General features: G+C 49.6%; 7 protein-coding genes across 7 annotated transcripts; 3 read left to right on the forward strand and 4 right to left on the reverse strand.

Annotated features, from left to right (window-relative positions):
* Nucleotides 1-9089: 9089 nt before the first annotated feature.
* On the forward strand, nt 9090-10979 carry CTRU02_209395 (uncharacterized protein; the record flags this gene model as incomplete). Its single annotated transcript, XM_036726768.1, has 2 exons — nt 9090-10662; nt 10717-10979. The coding sequence occupies 2 exons, from the start codon at nt 9090-9092 to the stop codon at nt 10977-10979; spliced, it is 1836 nt and encodes a 611-aa protein (XP_036581477.1).
* Nucleotides 10980-12914: 1935 nt separating this feature from the next.
* CTRU02_209396 (uncharacterized protein) lies at nt 12915-13212 on the forward strand (the record flags this gene model as incomplete). The annotated part of the gene is made up of 2 exons (XM_036726767.2): nt 12915-12987; nt 13052-13212. The coding sequence occupies 2 exons, from the start codon at nt 12915-12917 to the stop codon at nt 13210-13212; spliced, it is 234 nt and encodes a 77-aa protein (XP_036581476.2).
* Nucleotides 13213-14175: 963 nt separating this feature from the next.
* Nucleotides 14176-14712, forward strand: CTRU02_209397 (phospholipase carboxylesterase; the record flags this gene model as incomplete). Its single annotated transcript, XM_070205262.1, has 1 exon — nt 14176-14712. One exon carries the CDS (start codon nt 14176-14178, stop codon nt 14710-14712), a length of 537 nt encoding a protein of 178 aa, XP_070060910.1.
* A 736-nt stretch (nt 14713-15448) lies between these two features.
* On the reverse strand, nt 15449-17327 carry CTRU02_209398 (protein kinase domain-containing protein; the record flags this gene model as incomplete). The annotated part of the gene is made up of 2 exons (XM_070205263.1): nt 15449-16297; nt 16356-17327. 2 exons carry the CDS (start codon nt 17325-17327, stop codon nt 15449-15451), a joined length of 1821 nt encoding a protein of 606 aa, XP_070060911.1.
* Nucleotides 17328-19447: 2120 nt separating this feature from the next.
* On the reverse strand, nt 19448-21155 carry CTRU02_209399 (heterokaryon incompatibility protein; the record flags this gene model as incomplete). Its single annotated transcript, XM_036726765.2, has 3 exons — nt 19448-20183; nt 20240-21002; nt 21065-21155. 3 exons carry the CDS (start codon nt 21153-21155, stop codon nt 19448-19450), a joined length of 1590 nt encoding a protein of 529 aa, XP_036581474.2.
* A 1795-nt stretch (nt 21156-22950) lies between these two features.
* Nucleotides 22951-23106, reverse strand: CTRU02_209400 (uncharacterized protein; the record flags this gene model as incomplete). Its single annotated transcript, XM_036726764.1, has 1 exon — nt 22951-23106. The coding sequence occupies one exon, from the start codon at nt 23104-23106 to the stop codon at nt 22951-22953; it is 156 nt and encodes a 51-aa protein (XP_036581473.1).
* A 1292-nt stretch (nt 23107-24398) lies between these two features.
* CTRU02_209401 (paf acetylhydrolase family protein) lies at nt 24399-25585 on the reverse strand (the record flags this gene model as incomplete). Its single annotated transcript, XM_036726763.1, has 2 exons — nt 24399-24959; nt 25013-25585. 2 exons carry the CDS (start codon nt 25583-25585, stop codon nt 24399-24401), a joined length of 1134 nt encoding a protein of 377 aa, XP_036581472.1.
* Nucleotides 25586-25786: the final 201 nt, after the last annotated feature.

The following is a 25786-nucleotide window of genomic DNA, read 5'->3' on the forward strand; positions in this document are numbered from 1 at the left end:
GACCTTGCGTATATGTTGCAAGCGAGGCTCAGTAGCTGAGCCTGGCTATCTTCCTTGGCCTTACTCGCTTAACGTGGGTTTATCTGGTGGAAGGCGACCGAGGGCGGGTTTTAGTGGCATCCAGCGGTGAGGGTACAATGAATGGGATAGATTAATAGCAGCCGAGATTTATGCCATGGGCCACGGGCCAGCAAGGCCACCAATGAAAGTGGGTTACGGTACTGGAGGTTGCCGGTTCAAGGCGATTTATTGCAGGTTCAATATCCGTAGTCTTGTTTGGAAAAATCCATATTTTCTTCATTTACTCCCTGGATGCAACTGGAAGATGTGGTTTCGACTTCCCCACACAGACGAGAACATGGTGAGGCAAAGGCAGTTACTGGGATGGATTGGTGATGCCTGCCAAAAAACCAGACGACAGGACCTACCTGACACCACCTGGAGAAAGCAGAATAAAAAAAAAAGATAGTGAAAAAAAAAAAAAAAAAGGAAGCGACAACCCAATTGATGACTGTGAAACAGCTGTGGCGCGGCGGGTCTGGTCGTACCTTATTGGTCGCTGCAGATTCTACACGACAACGGATGAAACATCGAAGGACTTGACAAGTCGTGCAGGTCTCGAGACAGGGCAGGCGCAGGGATGACAGGCAGGGGGTTGCACCTTCTTCGTCTTGGATTCGCCCAGGGCCCTTGGTTGGTTTGGGTGCTGGCGGCAACACCACAGGGGTTCAAGGCCAAAAAAAAGTCTCATGGAGACGCCGTGGGTAGCACGAACGAGGTGACGACGACGACTCACTACAATACACTACTAGTACACTATTTGCTCTGTCGGGTACCCCCAGTCAACCGCCCACGCCATCCCATGTGCCATGCTGACGCTGTAGCGGTTCGCCCAAGGCCCAAGGAGTCTGTCTGGCTTTGTGTCGGTATGGGTTTCTCACGAATGCTATACCGAGACGGGTTGACTGACACAAACAGGCATCAGGCGCCTTGTCCTCGAACGAACTTGCGTATGCTTTGTTGGACCGTGAGCTTCTTTCTCTGACTGTCTGACTGATGGGTCGGGCTGCCTCTCCGTCCGTCTATTCGTCTGTCATGTCACTCCGCCTGCTCCAGCTCGCTTCGACAACAATGGGACAAAACAACTCGCAGTACGGAGTACTAAGTATACATTACGGAGGCACCTTTCAAGCGCTTGACTAACCGACATTCGACGAACCCTTTATTGGCCGGGCACCATCAGTCCACCGCCACGATGACAACCTCTGGAGATTGAGGAGGGGCTCCTTCACCCCCGTCCGCGATGCGACTCTGCATATGCAGCCGTCACCTACTGTTCCGGGCCATGTCCCTTTTGAGTGTACATCACTGGATTGTAACGATCGTCCACTACACTATTGCCAGTAAGCGGTTCAGTATTCGTATCCGCCGTGTCAAACACAGGGCCCGAAATAAGGTAATCTAGAATCATGTATCTCTGTGTAATGTACCGCGGTCTAGGTTGTGTCCATGATGTGCAACTAGCCCCTCTAGGTACCGTGCCAAGTTTGCTGTTTGCCGTTGCCCCGGAATGACAACAATCTCCATCTGTCTGCATCGATCGGCGCCGCGGAGACCTTTGAAATCTTTTTACACATTTTTTTCTTCTTATTTCCCTTCCTTTCAGTTCGTTGGACGTCATCCCGTTGATCGGGTCTCCAGAGAAAGGGCCCGTTTTCGGAGGTCTTAATATCAAACTCGGCTTCGCCAGAGCCGTGAGCGTACTTCCAGTAAAGGCCGCAAGCCGGCCGCCGTCTATTCGATCTCACACTCCGAAAATCTGGGACCTTGTAACCTAGTGGCTGTCGCAGATACAGCTGAACACCCTCTGCGGGGGACCATTCTGTGGTGCGAGTGTCCCTAGCCGCGAACTAGACAAAATGCCATGTGTAGAGTCCCCTCCATTCTCAGACGGTTTCGACAAAAAGCCCTCTAGTCGAAGCAGAAGCACACGCGGGTTCGTTGGTCATTCGTCTCATCGAGTCTGTCTGAAGTTTCGAACCCGCCTTGCTATTCCTTTCAAAGAAAAGAAAACCCAGCACTTCCCTCCTTTCTCCCCTTCCCACGCGTCCTCGAACGCCGCCAAGACTCTGCTCGACACTTGGCATTGCTGCCGGTGCCCCGGGGTCCCAGAGCTTGTTTGGCCGAATGTCACGTGTCTTGGCAACTCTGAATCACTGCGTTGCGCGTCCATCAACAATGTAGTAGGCAAACTACGCCTTGCAGTGCAGCTGAAAGGGTTTCCGACGTTTGGCGCCGCAGCGACGGTACACTTCGTAACCGACACCCTCCCCCCACAAGCCGTGTTTTTCTTTAGTAGCATACTTGCAATCACGTCAGCCTGTGTGTTTTGCAGTCGTTTTCGTCGATCATGTTTTGTGGCCTGATATGCGCCGTCTCGAGATGTGCCTATCCTGTCTGAGAGATTTGCCGACGTGTAACCTTCTTTTTCCACGTTTGTCTTGCAGTGACAAATGCCATCTTCGCCTGAACCGGCGCCCACGTCGACTTGAGGCCATTGAGGGCCGGGCATATCCCTGGCCTTTCAGCCCATTACAAGTCCGGGGTGTGAAGTCTATGTTGTCTATGCTATTAAAAGCCACGCGCGCGTGTATTTGTATACGCATATAGCCTTTCATCCCCCCCCGCTTGCCGGGTGGTAGTATGCGACGCTTCATCTCGACGCAGATCTACGCTTGGAAAAGAGACGGTGCGTCGTACGATGACTTCTTGGGGAAGAGCGCCTGAATGAATGCTGTGCGAGAGAACAACATGTTGTTTCAATAACGTTGTTAATGTTATCTCCTATGCTGACGGCGGGCCCGAAGAACCAAAATAAAGGGCCTGCCTGTTGCAAGAACGAATACTTTGGTGAATTATGTTTTGCCTTGTTTCGATATGTCTTTGCTCGATGTGTTAGTTGACTTAATGACTGAATCTCGCTCCTGGTGGGGCGCTTCTGCAGCCGCTTACTATGCGGATCGTGGTGACTGTTTGTGATGACCCGGCAATCTTGTCCTTGGTTCGTGGGCGGGTAAGCTGACGTTTGTCTGCGATACGAGTGATGTTGATGGTAATGGTTTGATGAGACTGGAGATTTCTCGGAATGTTGTCTAGTGAGTTGTCCCTGGATGGCTTAATGGTTCAGGGACCTTTCAAACCCAGTGCCATGGTGATAACTTGAACAACAGATTTCGGCAACACAACTTTCGGACCATCACCAAGTCGGAATATGCTCATGGCTCTATTGTTGTATCGCTTGTCTTTTGTGAAGTTCCCGACATAAGAGTTAGCTCATGTTGAACTCTTCAATATCTCAGAGTCAAGAGCCTGCGCCTTTCCAAGATTGCCAATATCAACACGGCTCAGTAGAAGTTACTTGAACGAACTTCGTTGTCTGTCCAAAGTCGCGTCAAAGGATACGAGCAGCCGTAACAAACCACAGGCTTTCCTTCTATCGCTGAAAACTATGGCATTATAAACGAGCTGAGCTAGCCGCCTCTTCTTGGGCCATTCTAGATATGCTACCGTATGTGTAACTTAGTATCATGATGCTGGCTGGGATAAACTTCACATGCTAACGAACCATCCTGTGGATAGGGACAACTATATGCCCACCTACTGATCCAACTACAGGCCTGGATAACAGTGCCTCGATCAGAATAGCTGCAACAACACGCAAAACTGAGATTGTTCACTGTTTCTGCTTGCTTCCCTTTTACAACTACGGCACATAAGTGAGCAACTCACTTCCTTGCATGCCATATCAACCCAGATACCAACTCTGTACTACCAACCTGTCTGGCAATTCACCAAATACCCGTATGTAACAGCGCAACACAGCTGAGAGGCGTACAGAAACACAACAAGACGACAGGTAGCCTCCCAAAAGCCCGAGTAAGCAGTGTATTCTGTGATCGAATCTTTCATCGCAATCCGGCCTGAGAAAAGTGAAATAGAGGTTGCCACCACTGAGGCTGCGCACTTGGGGAAGAGATATGACATGGCATCTGCGATATGGCTGAAACTGTGCCTCTCATTCACCCGGAGAACCACTTGGGAACTCTGATCTCAACCCGTCTTCCTCGGTATCTGCTGCCCATCTATATGTCCCCCTTCGGTCACACCTCTGACTTCGCTTCCTGTATCTACATCTCCTCAGGAGCCCTCGCTCGACTATGTGTATGCTAATTTCTTTGGTTGAAAACTCGGTGTCATTGGAGCAAGCTTCGAGCAAGTGAGCAAGTGTTTCACACAGTCGACCTGCTGCTCAGATTTCCTGAGTTACCGTCAACGCTAGCAGGTGGAGGAAAGTGATGCTTCACATGATAAACCTGCTACGAGACCTCATGAAGATTTTCTTTGTCCTTAGGATTGTTCTTTTATTGCCTTCGAGGCCGGAGGTGTGTTCGGCAATTGCAGGACACTTGTGTAGCCAATATTTCAGACAAGGTCCAGCCACGAACTGCTTGTTTGTCTTCGGACAAGTGATGACACGAAAGTAGGAATACACGTGCCGCTGACTGGACACCCTCCGAATATTCCTTGAAGAAGTTCGTTACTTTCATCATCACCTGCCTCATCAGAATGTGCTAACATCCAAATAGATTGTAAGATGCCGTGGTCGGAGATTATCAGCCAGAGATTCGGATGCATAAGCGACGTTCAGCAGAAAGAGGCAACCTGCCCTTCCTTTCCGGTTGTTATTCTCACAAGTAGCCGAAACGTTCTTCGCGATTTCCTTAAGAATATGCGTCCATGAGATGTTACCCTCATTCTGACGACCAGGCGTTAACCGCTTGGATATAATGGTAGCTCTAGACTGCCCGATCAGTCAGGACCATGGAGAGAACTCCTACAATCTAAATCCAATTCTACTATCGGACGCGATGAAGTCCAGCTGATATTCAGCCAGCTTCGCCGCAAATAGCGGAGCTGACACCGGCTATCGGAACATGTCTCATGCGTTTGTACCTGTCGTCGAAGAAGATCTTCAACAACTGCCGCGGGCTGTCCAATGGGCACACATACCGGCGCACTAGCACAACGTCCTTAACTAGTGCGGTTCTCGGCGCGGCAGACTCAGCTTCAGCAGAGCTCTGTCTAGTGGTTGCGGATATATTGAGTTGCGTACAAGTCTGACCCAAGCAAGGCTGAGATGACTACGCTCACATCAGAAGCGCATCAAAACCTGCTGACTGGGCTTAGGCAAAGTCAATGGAAATGCTTAGCGGTATGCAAGATTCACCAGTCGTACGTTAGGATACATGATGAGCTGCATCTGACCACTTACCAAGCCGCTTTCATGCTGTTGGCAGTCACAGATATACATAGAGCGCAATGCTCACTTATCAGGAAACTACAAGAAGACTGGGGTGCCTATTCAGTAGAAACCACCCGGCCGGCGATCATTAAAACGCAGAAATATCAACTCGCGGGGTTAGTGTGTTCGACTCAGGCGTGCTTGATTTCAATCTTGGCAGCGTTCCGGACTTATTCCGGAACATGACGACTTGGCAAATCAATCAAAGTCACCCCACGCCGAGAATGCTTTAATAAGGAGGCTGCCCGCCGTCCCCGGCTCCCCAAAGATTGGCGTCCGTTGCCGAGACGTTGGCATTCCAGTGCGACATTCCTGGAAACGGTAGCTCTAGGGAAATCCCGCCGTTGCACGACAACCTACATCGCCTATGGCGAATTTAATGAACTGTGTTCGACTCAACAGATGGGAATTCATGGCCGCCTACATACGGAATGCTCTCGCCGGAGAGACGGCGTCGTCCGGCCAGGTGTCTCACACTTTGCCAGGTGCTCTTGTTCTGGGCATGGCTACATTGATGTCAAGGTTCGAACTCTGTGAGCACTCTCGGCTGACTAAACAGAGCGCGTGATGGTAGCCCTCGTAAGTGAAGGTTGACGGCCGCAGCTGACATGTCTGGCGTAGAACGAGTTGAAACGGGGCGTCGAAGGTTGGCGAAGGCTGGCGAAGGCTATTTCAGCAACTCAATTGCCGGGATGTTCATCCTTGTGGCTGGCAGCGGCAGAGTTGTAATATCTTGGTCATCTGCAGTGAACTCTGATCAGGCTTTTCGTGGGTTAGCGGCGTGATAAAGTGTGTGTGTGAGCGTGTTTCGATTAACGGTTCGTTTTGCAAGTTCTGCACATATCTAGAGAGACATGTTGATAACATTTGCCATGTTTCGGTGTTTTACCATGGATTTTCCGGAGGATGTGCAGGCCCGAGAATGCAGGGCCCCTCATTCGTCATTACGTGCAGAAGACGAAAATGGACCCCTTTTGGAAGAAAGAGGGTCAGATAGGGGGGTTAAAAAAAAGCAAGGAAAAATGGACTGACGTGATGGAGTAAATTTGGTCTTATTCATGCATTGAGCAAAAAAGGTGGGATGACTTGCGGCTTAAACTCATGCATCCATCGTTGTTGCCTCTTCGGAAGTTGGGCAGGGATCCGGTACGGGTGAGGTAAGCCAACAATGATGCAGGCTGGTTCGCTAAGGAAGCCCCGTTTGATAAGGTAAGCACCCAACGCCGATAAGGCGGGAGGAAGGAATGAAAAAGGCGGAGGCTGCAAGAAAGTAGAACAAAAAGAGGGAAGGGGAGTCGAGTGGGTAGGTACTTGCCTTTGTGGTGTGGCGCTCGCAAATAAGCGGCAATGGGGATGGGCTCATTCGTGTAATTGTATTATTCGTGTTGGAGCCCCCTGAATCAATACAAATTATTACTACGAATACGGATGGATGCACATAACGAACCCATAATTTCTTGTTGCTGCTGCTGTTGCTGTGCATCTGTACTTCTGTGACCGTCCGTTTCGCCTCGACTGGCTGTTGGCCCGTGTTGAGGGTCTTGGGCCGCTCGTCAGTGGCTGAAAGTGCATCATAATCCATCCTGGAGGGCCTCACTAACACGACACATAGAGTGTGGCCACTACGGCAGGCTAAAGCAGCGCTGCCACGGCCACCCACGCACGGGGCCGGCTGGGAGGTCAGGATCGGACTAGTCATCCCAGGAGGCGGATCATGGTGTGGCTCGCTCTCTGCACTCTTTTCACTTTTCGCTACTGCTGACTCTGACTCTGACTCTCGGAGCTCGTCGCGGAAGACGGCTGTGCACGTCTCATCGAGGCGGCCGCAGTGCTGCTGTCCTGTCCTGTTCTTCCACGAGGTGTTGTTGTTGTTGCCAACAGCCCTGCTTACTCGTTTGCTTGCTTTGCTGTGTGATGTAGTAGTAATGTTGGTGAATTGTGTGCCGCTTTGCCACTACTACCCACCACCACTACCACTACTATTTTTCACTTCTGTTCTTTCCCAAGCCGACTCCGTTGCAGGGCCTGGGCTGCCCATGCCCATGCCCATGCCCACTCAATCTTGTACTTTCCATGTATGCTCAACCCCGAACTCCGTTCCTTCCCTGTTCTTTCTGGCTCTGGCTCTGGGTCTCGGTTTGGGCCCGATTCTTCCTGCCCTGCCCGCCTGCTTGCTTGCTTCCTTCCTGCCCCATGTGACTGCAGCTGCACCTGGCTGCAGCCGGCGCCAAAGGAGCCGCCAACGTAGTGTTTGTTACCCCCTTCGCACCTTCCCACACACACCCCCCTCCCAGAATGAAGAATGTTATCCAGTGAGGAGCCTGGATTAGAGCCCAGAACCTGAAATAAGCTACCGACTGCCGTTCCGTGTCTCCTCTTCGGCTCCGTCATCATTCAAGGTTGGCTGCTTCTGCTGATGCATTCCTGCATTTCCCTTTTTCCATATTTTCTTTTTATTATATTTTTTTCCTCCGTTGGTTTGTGTTGTTTCCCCCCCTTCGTTGACTTGATCTTACCTCGTGCCGGTCTTCCTCTTGTCACCGAAATCGTAACCAGACCACAACACACAATCATCAAATCTCCGTTTTGGACGCAACCCTGGTCTGGTGTTATCTTAACTTATCCCTTGGTGCCACTGCGGGATCTCTTCCACGCCACCCCCCGGTGACTGACCCGACCGCCTGCCAGCCCCGTTCTCGCGTCGCATTGCCATATACACACAGTCATATCCGCACGCATACTCTGTGTCTCTCTGTCCATCCTACCGACTCCTCCCACCGAGATTACTTTGCCATTCTTATCTGCGGCATCCGCATCCGCTCTCGCTGCACTACCGCCTTGTGTCTCGCTGTCTTGCCCTGCCCTGCGTGCCTGCTTTCCTCCAAGGCAGCAAAACCAACCTTTTCTGCATATCCGTCCGCTCACACGCATCCCAAATTGTCCGGCGCCTGTTTCATTTCTAGACCCGACACAACAGCATTGAGTGCTGTCGCCTTTTTGAACATCCCCCTTTTCTGTTTGGACCCTTCTAAAAAAGCGAGGGGGACCTGCGTCTAGGACCTGGACACTGCTCAAAACCCGCCTCATACCTGGCAATTACCAGCTGGTTTTATTCCCGTCAACCACACAGTTATCGACTCGCAAGACGATCGATCTACACTCCTATCCTCCGTCTCTCTCTCCCTACTGCGGTCTCCTGGCCTTTTTGTGATCGACCTTCTCCGCCCATCCTTATCAGTGCCCCATTGGGCCAATTTTCTGCCGCTGCGCACGCGACCGACCGCGTAAAGTGGCTTAGGCAAGCGAAACGACCCCAGCGCTGCGCTACCGCCACTACTGGATTGGACTGGACCACTCCCTGCCGCTCACTGACTGGACCGCTGGGCCTCTACGCCTCTACATAGTACCACTTACCTGTACCTGGACCTGACGAATACGGCCTGCGGCCTACCTACCAAAACGGCTTTTCAGCATTGTCGACCCCCCCGGTCTGGGCATCAAGGGTCTCTGAATTATTGGGACTTCATTTCCCCCACCATCGTCAAAGCAGCCCAGGCCAATCTCCCTTCACCTTCCAGTTTTCCCTCCCGCCTGACCATAACCAATTCCCGCCAGCCCCGACTTGATTTGCGTCCCTTTCGATCGTTTCTTGCCATGACCTTGGAGCCGCCTTATTCAACCCCAAAATCCTAGCTTTTGCGATCTCGCACGATCCCTACGAACGACCATGTCCGTTTGCGTCGAGCAGTCTCTCCCCCCAAACACAAACGACGACGAACACCCCGACGTCACGAACAACGTCCCCCGAGACCGAGACCCCTCCGGTATCGATAGGCGACCGTCGCGAGACGACTACAATGGTAACACTAACGCTACCGAAGAGTTGACCTCGATCATGACCGCCTCCATCATTACAACAATTCTCAATACTGCTTCCAACCCCGTATCCCCCGGCCCTTCCAGTCCTCCTCTCGAACAGGCCAAGGGCAATGACTTCGTCCCCCCCACCCGCCCGAGCAGCACTCCCTTTTTACATCCCGATCAACGGATCTCGGATTGCTGCTGTCCGATGGCCGACGACGCCGAGGGCTACGGAGGCCCGGGTATCACAACCCCTCCCTACTCCCTCGAGACGCCAGAGGTCTCGCCCTCCTTAAATCTCAATGATCTGCCCGCCGAGATCCATGAGTGCATCCTCGACCATCTGTTTGGATACCGTGTATCCACGTCGTCCAAGAGCTCTGTGGGTATGCAGAGCGTGACCAAGAGCTGGGGAACTGCGCTACGACACTCTCGGCGGAGGGAACTGTCGGAACTGGCTCTCGTGAGTCCCGTCTGGAGGATCCTGATTCAAGAGCGCCTTTATCGTCACATTAAAATCAAGGCAACGGTAGAGTCGCTCGATCTGGCTATGCTGTACTTCAGCCAACACGACCACCTCCGCCGATATGTGAAACATATTGAGATTTGGTTCCCCGTTTTCCAGCCCAAGTATGGGCCGCTGGCGCTGAGCACCACCCTCGCCTTACCGACCGTGACAATGGACGGCCTGACTAACGCAACTTATACCCTTCCCGCCAACAACTGCAGCCTCGAAGAGGCATTCTCCTTTGTCTCCCAGGCCCTGCCCGACGTCTGCGTCTTGACCATTGAAGGAGGCGAGCGAAAGAAGGCACCGAAAGTACAACATAGCTGGCATAGGCGCCCAGCAGGGTGGCACCTGCCTCCCCTTGAATCGGTTCGCACATTGGTAACCAAGGGCCAGTGGAATCTTATGCGCGATGACGCCGATTTCGCTTCCATTTTGGGATCACTTCCTAATCTGACCGAGTGGCACGGTTCCTACAGCAAACCCAAGTCTAAAAGTTACCTGAGCATGGCCAGCATTCTCCCCAAGCTGCCATCAAACCTTACATATCTAAACTTGTGTCTCGAGAGCGACTACAGACGAGAAATGACGTGCCCTCCATTCTACATGAAGGTCTCTAACCAAGTTCACTTTTGCACGCGACTGGCCGATGCGACACCGGCACTGGAGCATCTGGCATATACTGGCCGTGTCTGCAAGGCCTTCTTCAATATGGCGTCCATTCGATCGGATCCAAGGACCACACGTCTCAAGACGATCGACCTGACGGTTAAGAATTGTTGCCGCCCAGTACCACAGTTCCACGACTCGGGAAGCGGTATCCAAGACATGAACTTTATCCATGCATTTGAGATGCTCGTCTTGGCGGGCATCAACTCCATGTCGACCTTGAAAGCGTTGGATTACCTGCGGATTCGCTTCGTAGATTTGGGTATGCTACTTCAATCTTTCCCAATGCCAGTGTACTATGCTAACTTATTTCCAGATTCGCCCGTGCCGCCACTGAACCCATATTTTGTTCTCCGTGACGGCTGGTGCTCTGGCGTATGGAGCGACAACATCTTGGCCGAATTGAACCGAGTTCGTCCCAACGCGAAGTTTGAGCAGCTAAGCGAGTCCTTCGGCGAGGTTGGATTCAATAAGGACGGGCGCATGATCATTAGTCCTGATTATCCCCGTTCCAGAGTCCTTTCCCTGAAGCTTGCCAACTATACCTTGCTGGCAGGTGGCGTCGCTGCCCTGCCATGAAGTCATATCTGAGGTCGCACCATGAAAACAAGCATCGCGCCCATGGGTAGCATACACTTTTTAAGCTTTTCTTTATATCACGACAACAACGAACATGCAAGCACAGCAATAAGGGGTCAACGGAATGGGGCGTTAATTCGAGGTTTCTGCGCCATAGATGGAGCATCATACCCCTAATCTGGGTTGGGAAATCCCTGAATCCATGATTTTTCTCATCTCTCGACGGAGTTTGGGCTTTGCACATGGAACGATGGGTTAATATGGAGTCTGGGCGGTACGGGGCGAGAATTGGTCAATGTTTTTTTCTCCTTTCTTTTTTTCCAGGCATGTTTCTGTCATTTGGCTCTCTTGCATTTCGGGGGGCTTCTCTTATATGTTTCCTCTTGTGCTCCAGTCATACACGGTTAACAAAAATGGTTTCCTTGCTTGGGGTTCTATATCACCTGATTCTGATTGTTGGTGCGCGTTGTAGAAATGATTAGTGAACCCAAAAGACAAATTACCACTCAATCCTCTCCGAAATGCACCTTTGGTTGCTCAACTGAGTCGGATCGCTTGGGGCCTAACATGGGGCGGGCAAGATCGTAAGACTCGAGCTCGCTAGTTTCCCATGAGAGACTCGCGCAAATCAACAAAAACCTGACCAGACGCAGAGGAGCCGATTTTCCAGCTGGGGGATGCGTTGTCAGCGCATAAAGCATAACGTTGGGTGGTTTGGTTGTCTATTCCCCCACTTGCTGACTTGACTCAATATAGTGGAAACAATGTGTGCATGGATGACATTGAGTATAAAGTTTGAAGGTCGGTGTTATGATGCCTTGGTGTCAGCATGCTGCCAGGGCTACTCAGTAGACCCGGATGAGTCGTGCCTCTGTTTGCTTCGTAGTCGTCTCTCGCAAACTCACCAATGTACGTGTTTTCGTCTCGTTGGGGGTGTTTCTGTACCTGGTTTGGAAGCCACTTCTGGAAAAGCAGGAACACGTTTGATGTCTCATCAGTTAGAGTTGAAGGCTGGGCTGCTTGCGAGTTGCTGCTGTCTCGAAGATGGTTTGTGGAGTTGCAAGGTCTGGAAAGACTCAAACAGCAGCGGTAGTTTTAGACCAGGTGTATGGCTGTGGCTAGGCTAGGCTAGGCTCTTGTGTATTCAGATTACTTTAGGACAAGTTCCTGGTATATGCTGCTGTCTGCCGGAAGATCAGATGCAGTGTCTAGGTCAAGTCAGCAGCAGCCGGAGATACAACAAAGATATGGCCGTTGTTATTGACAAAGTTAAGAGCACCAGGTTGAATTACAAGCACTGAAGTTGGACTGGCCCAATCGGGTTGTGCGAGGGTAGTTCCGCCGCCGCGGTGCAGACGTTCCACCGGCAACGGCGCCTTAACTTAAATTGCCGGTGCCCATCATTACCAATACCACCTTCGGTCATGTGAGTAATGTCGCGTGTTCGCTCTCCGATATGGCCGACTTCCTCCCAGTTGAGTTCGTCCATTTCACACCGAGCTGCCAATAGCTGCCATGGAACATAAGCAGGAATGGGCGACCAACCGGACATCCGAAACAGTCCAGTAAGGTTCGACGACGGGGCGTCGTGAGTCGCTGGTGATGAGCAGAGGGTGTGCTACCCCTCATCTTCCAAGGACAACGGCGCTGCGGTCCCTGGAAACCCGAATCAAGACTATTGAAACAATCACCAATGAGACGAACGAATAGGAAGTATCGGCAATATACTTTTGGCACGGGGGGTTGTGGTATCTGAGAATCGCGAGGCCCTAGCTGCCGTGCTGCTCTGGGACACATAAGAGCCCTGCTACCCCTCTTTCCAAAACCCTCTCGAGCCATGATCGGATACATTTGGTGTGATCTTGGAGAGCTCTACACATAAGCCGCCTATTACCGTTGACAAACAAAATCATCCGCAAAACCTGATAGTTCAACATGGCGCCCGGAGATAAAGCCAAGGCCAAGTTTTACGCCATCATTGAGGACCCCAAGAGATATGATACGACTTGTAAGCAGATATAGTGGTGGCGTAGCATGAGAATACAAACAGTACTGACTATGGGCATCCGCAGGTTACAAAAACAGGCCTATGGCCACTAGAACTCCGTCCGGAGGATCCCAACTGACGAACGTCGTTAGTCGAAGGGAAAGTACAAGTAGCACTGGGTCAAGCAACCAGCAGCAGGGTATAAGGAGCATGTTGAAGAACTGGATCTCACGTCCGGCGTATTGAAAGGGCCGGCTTGGAAATAAGGAGCATGGGAGTTGAAATATTGGCGAGATTGCAGCATTGGAAACTGTGCAAGCGCGAAAGACGCAAGAGTGAAGATGTATTGAGGTTTTGAGTACTGAAGATATAAAGTTACGCTTAAAATGTCTCCGAGAATCTTTCCTTTGATTGAATCGACTGAGGGCAATCTCGCGAGGCTTAGTATTTCTGAGGTAAGTGTTTGGTTCACTTTGGCAATTTGCGTTTGCGTACTATGAGGCTTGACTCTTTGTATAATTCCAAAAGTGTTTTTAATTACTTTGAAAACCTGTCATTACATAGAAGACAGCTAGTTGGATCCAATGAATAACGTTGACGTTGTGGGCTAATCATGCCTGATGGTGGCTCTATAATACAGTAAACACCATGAAAATCACTTAGTTAACAGTCTTCTTTTAGAACCAATCTCTGTGAAATGTTTCCCATTGGATATAAACTGCTGAGCGTGGAGTCGACGAACACCGGGCCAACAGCCTTGTAATAAACAACTGCATATGGCTGCCTAGCACTAGGCAGCTTTCGCACATGCTGACAGCAAGGCCGAGATATGAAAACCACCAGCATAACACCTCCCCAAACCTGCCGACGATTCAGCTTCTTCACATTAAACAAGTATTATCCACGCCAGGCCAAAGTAGCCCCGCTTTGCCTTTCACAATGGAATCCGCGCCTATAGTTTTCCCGCCATCAGAACCTCACACCCACACAATCATCTTCTTACATGGCCGCGGCGATAACGCCCAAAACTTTTCGCAGTCTTTAAGCTAATCCAGAGACTCCTACAACCGCACTCTCAAAGACGTATTTCCATCCATCCGCTGGGTCTTCCCTCAAGCCGGGCTGAGCAGGCCTTCAGCATTCCCAGGAGACAGAGTCTCGCAATGGTTCGACATTTGGAATGTATCGGACTTTACCGACCGCGAGAATATGCAGGCCGAAGGTCTGAGAAGAAGTGTAGCCGCCATACGGGAAATCATCGCTGAAGAAGCTGAGTTGCTTGGCGGAAAGTACAATCACATCATCTTGGCCGGGATCAGCCAAGGTGCTGCGACTGGTGTACACACGCTTCTTAACCTGGCTTTACCCAAGGGCCAGGACGGGCTCGCGGCTTTTCTGGGATTTTGTTGTCGCATGCCGTTCCCGGGCCGGAGCCTTGCTGATACCCGTGCCGTCTTGGGACTGGAGAATGTCCCTCAAGGTGACAATCTGCTCCGTCACACACCTGTTTTGCTGGAGCACTGCGCTGATGATCCGCTGGTGCTGGTTGGTAACGGTCGAATACTTAGAGATACCCTGCGAGGATTCGGGAGCAAGGTCGAATGGAAAGAATACCAAGAAGGAGGGCATTGGTTTAACTCTCCCACTGGGATGGACGACGTCGTTCGGTTTCTCCACAGTTTGGGCTTGACATTGAGCAGAGGAATACAAGGCATCGGTGCTGGTGACGCCATGGATTTATGCTGAGGGTAGAAGTTTGCGATTATAAGTTTGATAGCATTCCGAAAATAGAAAGTATTTATGCTTCAAGGGTCCTGGATGCGTTGGCTTCACCCAATCAGTATCGCCGTGTTTGCAAGTGTTTGAGCTGCCAACCTCTGCCCTCGTCAGATATGCATCACCTCTGAATTTCCCTTGATCATGATTTGCTAACAATGCTCCTATGATCTTGTTGTTTGGCGTAGCTCTTGGATGTAGAGGTCGACCAGGTCAACGGAGTGGTAAAGGCCCCGAGTTTGTACTGGCATGCTTGGTGAACAACACCTGTGGTCTCTAGGTATTTCTGCTTTAGTCTGACTCGTCTGGTTGAAAGGAGAATGTCAGACTCTGTGGAATGGTGACCGCATTGCCCAGGCCTTGCCCTGCACCGATAGAGACTCCTCCCACACCCCGGATGAGATCATCGGTCCGTGTAACTGAAAGTCGCCCTCGGTCCTGAACATAATGAAGATCTGGTTAGCAAGTGTTGACTTCTATGGATGCAGAATATTGATCCACTTACCTGATCAGGTATGACTTGAGTGATACTATCGTCTTGATACACTGCCGGCAAGGAGTTGAAGATCCTTAAAAGTTCGGCGCATATAACGTCAATAGCACTTCGAGTGTCCGTATTAACAACTAGCATTTGTTTTTCGATAAGGTCAATCATCTGGTCAGAGAAATGTGTGCGAGTACCAGGGAGTCTCAGCCTCTCCATCCACTAAGTGCGAATCAGCAAAGCGTAGCTTTCGGCGGTATTTAGTAAGACAGGAACTGGAAGTGACTTGTTTGAACATACATGTATCACAGCCGGATTTAGTTCCGCATGCTTGTGGGGCTCGTGCCTGATGATAAAATAACAATCTTCCTGGAAGGAGGGGATATCAGACTGATGAGCTCCGTGCCGGTCGTCTTCGAATTCGGTAAGACTCCTGGGTCCTAGAAGGTACCATACACAGAACTCAAAGAAAACACATCCGAGAGACCATACATCGTACTTCTGAGATATGCGAAGATCCATGTCTATCTCCGGGGCGCGATAGGCTCCCGTGTATCCGTCAACACGGGACACCAGCGACTTGGTGAGGCGCGAGTGGAACCGAGTCAACCCGAGATCTGATACAACGAGAAGGTCTGTATCGTTGCCATGACGTGAGAACCAGAGAATGTTATTCGGCTTGATGTCCCCATGCCGTCCCCAGTCCCTTTCAGTATCGCTGCTTGTTTCGCTGCTTGAGGACGACCTGAGCCTTTTTTGCCAGGTCGAGAGTCCATGGATGCGTTTGATTGCGGTGGCGATACCGAGGCACTGCTGGGCAACCCAGTGTGTTAGCGAGGGTGAAAGTCCCAGTGTTTTCTCTTCCCAAAATTCTAGAAGATTGCCGTCTGCCCATTCAAAGAGCAGGAAAAGTTTCTCTCCGTGTTGGAACGTTAGGAGAAGCTGAATCAAGTGCTTTTCCTTTTGGGCCTTTGCGTTGGCTTTCTCAAGGGCCCTGATCTCGTCATGGTAGACCTCCCGGCTCATGGAGTCAATCTCTTTGACTGCAAAGTAAAGCTCGTTGTCTGGACTCTTTGATGTCTTTAGAATCACAGATATTTATGAGAAGATTGAGGGTCTCAAGGCTTACCTGAAACCCCTTGAAGTTGTGATGGCTTGGATGTATTTTTACTTTGTACACTACACCATTACCTCCGTTCGTTTTACGCTGATAGTGCTGCCAAGGTAACCTGACGTTGCTGTCAAAGACATGAGAGAGGAGGTCTTTTGACTGACTGTCGAAGAAGGGGACATAGAACCTGCTTTGGTTAATGTAAAACAAATCCACTTCATTCCTTTTCCAGTTTCCCATTAATCTCGTGTTGACAACATCGTCTCTTTCAGTTCTGTCTCGAGTTTTGAAGCCTGCCTTAACCGTATATACCCGACGAAGCGGCAAGTCGTCATCAAAGATACGTTCTTTTATGAAGTCGTCCATCAAGTGAAGCGCTCCCATGTAAAAAAGGATCCCAAATATTCGTCGTCGGCAGTGTCCTGTCTCACCCCAAATCTCCGAGACCTTTTCGCGTACTTTTTTCCGCCGAGTCTTGCGTTGCCTTCTGCCTCGGCACTTGGGAAAGCTTCGGATAATGACCGACTGAATAGCATTGAGAGTGAATATATCCTCGAAAGCATCAAGGGGTAGATATTCCTTCTGGTCGAACTGGCTTAATTGCAAGCTCTTTTCGACCCTTTCTCGAATGGACCCCACAGTTGGTTGCGAACCCCCTCCAGACGCGAGTTTGGATGCGCTTCGAGTTTTATTCAGTCCCAGGTCGTAGACGGAAACGACAGTTCGTGTATCTGATGTTTCGGAAGCCGTGTGCTTCCGCCCTTGAGAGCCGCTCTGGTCTGCAGGTTTTTGTTTGCCATCGGTGTCGTGAATAATAACCTCAGGCCCCCCTGAGAATTCGTTGTGACGGGAATATATCGCAGATTGACATTCACAATTAAAATCTGAGGCATAACGTCGTGAAAAAATAGAAGAACTGGGAGAATTCCCAGAAGAGGATGATTCGGCCCTGCGCGGACAGGAAAAACCGTGATAGTCAGAGAACGCCATCTTGATTTTGGCGCTATTTTCGAATGTAAAGATTACAAAGTATTTGACAGAGCGATATCAGGAATGCCAGCGGTGTATTGGGTAAAAACTAACGCAGAATCTTTTGGCTATATTTCATACAAATGAAATTTCACTTGGTGCAATGGTATTTAAACAAGACAGCTATTTGCACCTCACCGAGAATTTCCAGCCAGCAAAGGTTGAGGCTCATTGCAGGGGATGTGTAGAGCAGGCTAAAGTGGCATGGGCACTGGTGACGATCATTTCGAGGACCTTTATTACCTCCTAGTGTCAACAATGGCAGCTGGGTTCTCGCAGCATATGTGCCCTGCAGGACGCCCAGAGCGCCACCCAGCTACTTGGTGGGATGCAGGCGTTCCAGCTAACGCCGAAGAGCGCTCAGAGTAGCATTCGAAGTACTGGGCATCCACCTCGAACACCTTCTGCGATCCTTCAAATAAACACATGTGGCAGATATTGGCCTCAATTCTGGCAGTATGCCCGTATATACCTGTTTGATTTGGTCTACATTACTCGACACTGTTCGTAAACAAGAATTATTCTCCCCCACGTCTCTAGCTGGCACAAGTCCTGTATACTCTTGTAAAAGGTCGAGTAAGTAGTGGTCTGCAGGCAAATAGCATGGCACTGCTACAGGTCCATAAACCTCTGCGTTCTTGAGATAAATCACAGCAAACCGAGACTAACTGGGGAACGAGATGGAAAGCTTTCAGAGGGGGGAGTATGAGCCTCACCCGACACGGACGGAGGAACCAGATCTGGAGTGACGGTGCTGAAAACCAAAGTAGGGCGCATTCAAATGACTCCACACACATTCTCCTTCACCGAGAGGCTGTGTGCAGCATTAGGAATGTATTGGAACACTTGTGGCGCATGCTGGGCAGCAGACAGACAGAACGTGGAGGCAGCTTTGCTGCCTGGCGAAAGTGCATTTCCACTTTCTTTTTATGACTAGGCTGCTTGATGCCGCCACATGTATTTGATTGGTCGAGCTTCGCGACAAATTTAGTCTGTCTATATGCATCAGAGCGAATGATTCCATTTCATCTACGGGGTTGGCTGACGCACCGCCAACTGCGCCTTGACACTAGACATGTAAAGGCAGATACATGCAGCCGCCTTATACTGGTGCGCATAGGCAACAATCTGATCAGGCTGGAGAATTGCAGGCAAGCCATATATACTCAACTTACATGGTCGTTTCTTTATTCAAAGTCTTCGGTAACGATCAAATTGATTCAAACTTCGCTCAATGCCTTATCCAAGGAAAGTCAGAGAGGACGCGGATGTTGTGGTCTTGACTGAGCACCCAGACCACGTACATCCGCGAGACTTGTCGAATTCGCTCTTATCACGCTATCAACAAAATCAGTTCAAAATATCCTTGAGGAGAAACATCTACATCATATACGTTGACCGTAGAGCGATGGGTGACCTTGCGGTACGTGGAATTCTTAGCTGACTGTCAGACGAATAACTAATGTGAGGAGACAGGATTCGAATCACGAAATCGAAGAACCGAGCTTGAAAAAAGCCACAATACTTCCAGAATACGAACAGAGACTAGAAGATGTGAAATTGGCAGAAGAGGTTTTGAGGCAAGCGAGGTTAAACAAGCTTTAATGTCGATTGTTATGGCAAAAAACTTGATTCAACAAAGGAAATACTTTCGCACAGATATGTCTTAGGGATAACAAAGGCTTACCAGTCAAGAGAAATTGTAAGTCAATCAGGATTGGATTGGTCATGAAGCCTTTTGAGCTTCTTTCGAGTAAACAACATGCGACTTGATGCAAAGCCTCTTCGCTGAAGCCGAGATGGAATGATGAACTGGTAAAATCGAACCTAAGAGACCCGTAACGACCGGAAACCGATGATTTCAACCTTTTGTAAACCGAGGACGAACTATTTTCATCTGTTTCTGTTGCGCTTCTTTTGTTTTCGCATTTTATCAAGGAGATGTAGCCGAAGGCTTCTCAAGATGGTTTATGAGAATAGCACATGATGCGCCTACGAAGGCTCAAGGTAAATCGATTACGGAAGAGTAGTGGAATTTGGTGGTATGTTGAGCATGGAGAGTCTCTCATCTAACTTGTGAGCTACAATATATTTACCCACGACCCTTGGCTGGCCACCAGCGAAGACATTAAGGAAGCGACTCCCACTCTTTCGTACATGTTACCATGAATGCTTTTGCATTTAGAAATGATCAAGACATGAACCATTCGATGGTCCTGGTCGCTTCCTAGAGCTTGGTCGCGCCCGATGATTACGCATCGAAGCTCATCAGGCTCTTGGTCCTGCTTTCTGTCAAAAGTGACATCACTCAGGATGTCATCCCACGACATTTTGATGTGCCGTCCAAGCCCTCGTAGTATTGTAGAAATTCTGCCATCTTTGGAGTTGGGTCCTGCAGTTGAGTCTCTCCTTACGAAGCTTTCAAACGGGTTCTCGAAGTCATCAGTGGCCCAATCTATCTGCTTGAATCCAAGATTGAGGTATTCGATTACACCCTCTTTGCTGAACCATGACCAACTTGGCGGCTGGTTGCTCTTCTGTTGCTGAATGGGAATCATATCCCCTTCTTGACCGCGTTTCCACAAGAGGCCACGTGCGAAGTAGTCCTTGAAGAAACCGTAAGCAGCCGGTATCTGGAGGGCTCGCTCCAACCGGTTCTGGAGACCCAGGATGGCAACGGATCGGTCTGAAGGTTTCGTGAAGGCGAGACTTGAATACCGCTCGTACAGATCCTGGATTAACACTTGCCTTCCGTCTCGGTAGTATGCCAAAGCAGACTTCGGAAAGTTGGCGTCACCGAGAAACGAAGCCTTCGAGCTGTAACAAAAAGCGTGAGCAGTTGGGGAGATATTCATCATCGGGGTTCAAACTACTTCTTAAGGCGCCCGAGTGTCTCACAGTGTACTCCAGTGCCACACTCCCAATACACTTGAGACGACGAGAAGAAAATAGAGCGACGTGACAGTGCCCTTTCTTGCAACACCCATCCGCGCTTGTTAAGCTCGCTAAGTTCGACATCTTGGTGAAAATCATCGATAGCTTGACAGGCATACAGTGGACCCATGTCGTCTGTCTGTATCTGCACACAAGATCGGGGCGGACGGTGGGCGAGGAACCCGTCGAGTGACGACTTTGCAGAGCTTGCGCCAATAGTGCAATAAGCAGCGCTGTACACTTGCTCCATTTTCCGCGCCTCATTTTCCCAATCAGCATGGTCGTCCTGGATAATGCAAAGCGAATCAATCCAGATGTATTTGATGCCAAGCCCACGCGTTACAGTGATAGCGTCCATGAACGTCTGTGGCATGCGTTTGAGGTCGATAGATTCCTTAAGCTGTTCTATGTTGCTCTGGTAGGTGCAGAACTTCTGACTTTCTTCAAGATGACCCCAACAGTGACTGAGTGCCACGTATCGAGAGGGCTTGATTGATGAGGAAAGAATGAGACGAACGGTTTCCCCAACTTCGATCAGCCGCGTTGGCATGCTGAAGCCATCCAAATTGTACTTGCGGCGGCAGATATCATGGTCAGAATCACAGACTTTTATCCAAGATTTCAAAAGTGTGAATTGATCATCGCTGGCCGAGTCCAGCAGCTGCGGCAATCCAATCTGGCTACCAGATGAGATGTCTGTACCTGGAAAAAGGTCAGTAATGGCATACACAGATATCTCTGAGGTATGTTGGTGATTTAGTTACCTGGTTCTACGTAGAGAGAAATGAGCTTTGGGCCATCTTTAAGTCCTATGGCTGTGACAGTTTGGTGGAGATTGACTACATCTCCGACCATGATGCCGGCATTTTTTAGGCCTTTGAGTAGTAGTCCACATAAGCCACAAGTTTCTTTTAGCGTTGAAGTGTCACACGCGTCATCGAAGAGAGGCATCGTTTGTCGTTTACTGCACTTGGTGCACAGGCCCGTTCCATCTTGAGATGGGCGAGGTCGTACTCGATTCCAGTCGAGAGTTTTGATTAGGCGGGCAGCGAAATCGTTGTCCGGGGAAGATTTCCAAATATTATCGAGATTGCATGATCGCTTTAAATTTAGTTGTTGTTATATTGCAACTTGCACTCTGAACTGACTTACAAACTGGGAAGAGTTAGAAAAATGTTTTGTCTCCTAGGTTTCTTTCAATCTGCAAACAACTTACCGGCTATTCGTGTGAACACAACATCAAACGTCACTACTTGAGCAAATTAATTTGGGATGGATAAACTCACGGTCTATTTCCCGAAAGAAGTCAGTGAAACTTCCAGTCTCCATGTAAGAAATACCAATACTTTGAAGTGCACTTACTGGATACTGATACAGCGCAGCCAATTAGTATACACACTATGATTTATTAGGGTGGTACAAAAGATTGATTCAACTTACTTCCTGATGATTTGATATAATTGAATCAGTTGTTTTCTGCGACTCTGTGTTAAACTGCTCCGTAGCCGGATCACCTTCTTCCAAGACACCCCGAAGCTGCCCTAAGCCACAGTTGTGAATAGGCAGTTATCCCTGGGATCTCTTCCTCAATTTACCTTTCTTGCCATCTTCAGTGATGGGAAAATGAAACCGTGATCGTATGGAAACCCGATAGCTTGAATCTGATTCACAATCTTCCCGGATTTTGGTCATTACGCTATGAGCATGGCTTGCCGACTTACGGTCTTCCACAGCGATGACTAGAAGTCCTTCTCGCACAAGCTCTAAGATGTCGCTGAGGGCATCACATTCACGTAGATCTTCGTCTAAACCTTCCATGCAGAGATTGACGACATTATGAACCTGGGGCTTTTGGTCTTTGGAACCTTTTACCCAAAAGGATTTCTTCGTAAGATCCTCGAACCGGTGTACCCCTGCTGGACCGTAGGCAATCCAAACCAACATTTCCAGCAACACACAGCCCATAGACCAAGTGTCGTAGACTCTCGACCGGGCATCTGTTGAGTTACCGTCTTCGCCCATTTCTGGGGGGCTGTACCGAAGGTTGCCGGACGGGGTCATCGTCTGCATGTTCCTTTGTTTTCGCATGTCAGTGATGAGTTTGTGAAACGTAGCGAGACCTAAGTCCGCAATCTGCAGGATTCCGTCATTCTTGAACCAAAGAATGTTGTCGGGCTTCAAGTCCCCATGTCTGCAATTAGTATCGTGAAGTTCTTCCAGAGCCGAGAACAGGCCGGTAAACTGTTCAATGATCCACCGAACATCTTCTACCTTCGGGAGCCTTTTGGAAAATGATTGCCGATAACTCAAAAGGGTACCGCCGTCTGCCCATGGAAAGATCAAGTAATTGTCGCCGTTGTGTTCATAAGAGGCAATCGGCTTTATCAGATTGGGCGACTTATAACCATGTTCGCTCAGCGTCTTTGCGTTGTCCCTCTCTTTGACGACAAGCTCCAAGTACTTCTGAGCAATGTCATCCTTGATTCGTTTTAGCGCAATGGGTATCTGGGTGGCCGAAGACTTCTGGGAGATGTCAGTTCTTATCGAAAGCAGTAACTGTCAACTTGATATGTGATGCTTACCGACCCCAGCGCCGGTACGTGTGCTGAATGAACTAGTACTTTTGACACCTCACCAAAGAAGCCTTCGCCTATCGGTGGATCTTTTGAGATGAATGGAAGCCTCGTGCTTTGATGAAATGAAAAATGAAACTGGTCCTTGAAGACGGGGGACGTAAAAGCCCATTGCCATTGGGAAAAGAGGTCGCACTCTGTTTCCTTCCAGCCGGGAAGAACGATTTCGTCATTATTGTCGAGAATGGCGTAAATTGTTCTTCTTCTTTTGGACCACCTGCAACACAGTGTGAGAGGTAGGCAACGATCATCTATGTTGTTTTCCATCAATACTTGCAAACGGGATAATTTCTCATCTCCTTCTGTCAATAACACCAAGATGAGAAATATGCGTTGAGCAAGTCCGTAACCAAACTCAGCTAGGCCTTTCTTCGTTCCCAACCTCGCATCCTGGAGAGCTGCAGTTACTTCAGATTTGCTAGCAAGCACATCGATCATATTATTAGGTAGAAATGTCGCTGTTCCAATGTCTTTTCTTTCAAAGGCATGACGGATGTCCCCTCCCAAGCGCTCAATCTCTTCATGGTCAGACATGTTGGAGGCTCCACTGTAATGGGAATTTTGCGTCAAGATTACTAGAATGCCCAGTTGGAGCTGATAAAAGGTTCGCGAGGTCGATCGATCGGTGGCTGAATGAGTATTGCTATATATCAATGAGATAATAGGAAGACACAACAGTATACGGGTTTCGAAAAATAAGTGAGTGTTAAATGTGCCAGGTCGTACAGAAAACTGGACATTTCACTTACTTAAGGCTAAAGCCTGCGAGCTGGCTCCACTGGGAATATTGATTGAAAGGAGGCGTACTACTAGACTGCCAGATACACTGCAAGTAAGACGAGCTGTCTACTATTGCATAGATTACTGCCTAATTGGACACATGATCACCGGGTTGGGGTTGTCTTAATCAGGTATCCCACCATTGCTGCAAGGCAGACCGGGTGCTCGTTTTTGGAGTTCCGCCCCTTGGGCGCACTGTCAGGCTGAGCACAAGAATAGACCAACCAGAGCTTACCAATCGCATTCGGTCAAGCAGGATACACTGATGCAATGAGCCAAAATTGAGGACCAATTGATGCATGTGATCTTTGATTATTTCCTGCTAATTTTTTGACGGGAAATTGAGGCGCTGGAACGAGAATTAGACCGAATTATTCGGTGTCTTGGACCACCAATCGAAAATACATAGTACAGGCCTCAAGCACAGCCTCGGCGACTAGAATAATATGGAACGTCATTATTGAAGGTGCAGTGGCGAAAGGCGCTGAGGCTGCAATTAATTGAGTTCAAGACCATAGTCAAAAGTTTTAGTAAAGCATAGAAAGGGTCTTCGACACAAGCTGGGGTATAACATTTCTCCGCAAGTTACTTGGGGTAAGACAATATGCATGAGTGCATAGCGCAGATTCCAATATCTATCATTGCCGGCTATGCTCTATTGTAGGCTCAAGACAAAGTCCAATAATTAAATACTAGCTCGTAAGACGGTAACCTCCGGGTAAGACGCATCGCCGCTTTTGGTGAACATTGCCCCGGTGTGGTTGTTGTAGGTCAAGTTGGCGAAAGCCTCAACGATGCCAGCAACCACCTTCGCCGCTTTTCCAAACTCCAAAGTTCCTAACTCGGCTTGCAATAGGACCTTGGCTGTCTCCGGCAGACTGGTGTTCAGAGAAGCGATGAGAGTTGGGAAGTCTGTGAAACTTGCGTGGACGGTCCCAGTGACACTCAAGTCGGCTTTCTTACCGCGTAGAACGCTGTAGAACTGGTCCCAGGTGGGGTCTTCGGCGGCGTGCCCCGGCCTTCCCACGAGTGCGAAAGGCCGGTCGAGCCCTTCTTCGAGGACAGGGCTGAAGAGCTTACCGTCAATTCCCACACCTCCCATAATCCGAGGGTCTGTCAACATCGCCGCGGCCGCAGTAGCACCACCAAGGGAGTGACCAAACATGATGGTGCGATCTAGGTCAATGCCTACAACAGGGTTCTTGGAGAGATGGGAAAGGACAAAGGACGTGTCTTGAGCCCGAACCTGTTGCATTGTAAACATTTATTCTACTCGATTCATGAATTTGGGTGTAATACCTTGGTTAGGAATTCCAGCTGTGTTGTATTCTCGGTGTCCAGGTCCACTGCCGTGTAGACGGTACCATCAGGGAACTCGACATATGAGGGGTCGTAAGGATGGTCGATGGTAACAACAGCAAACCCGCGACTTGCGACTTCTCGTGCCATGGCGCCGTACAGCAATCTGGGATTGCCCCAGCCCGGTGAGAACAACACGAGGGGATACTTGGAATGGGTTCGCTGACAAGCACGGCTCTTGGTCCTGCAAAAGTCCATCTCAAAGGAGGAAAACGTGCCGTCGGGAAGCCCCACAGCAGTCCCAAGTTGATCGTAAGCTTTGGCGACCAGTGGCGTCATGTATGGCACCCTTTCCCGACGAATACAAGGGGTCTTGGACTCATCAACAGGAAGAAAAGTCGAGATCATTACTTGACGGGCGTGGGAATTGTTGCTGAGTGCATAGGGATCCATTCGAGAGTGGTCGGTGAGGCCTTGGACAGACATGGAGACCGCATAAGGCCCGGTAGGCGGCGAGACGAGGACGGCTTGTGCAGACGAGGCCAGAAGCCAAAAGATGTAAGTGTAGAACATGGCTGTAAAGCTTTAGAGATTAAGCAGGTGCTTGTTTTGTTGAATCCTTGGTAGTTTTGAAGTTGAAATGAAGTTGTTGATAAACTTTCCAGTTTGAATCACGAAGTCGAAGCATCTTATACACAATCATCGTCATTTCGTGATGCCTTTGCGGATGTCATTTCGCACGATTGCTTCCCATATCAGGCAAGCGGAGTGAGT

Source organism: Colletotrichum truncatum (assembly GCF_014235925.2).
Source record: "Colletotrichum truncatum strain CMES1059 chromosome Unknown Contig_0006, whole genome shotgun sequence".
Lineage (NCBI taxonomy): Eukaryota > Fungi > Ascomycota > Sordariomycetes > Glomerellales > Glomerellaceae > Colletotrichum > Colletotrichum truncatum.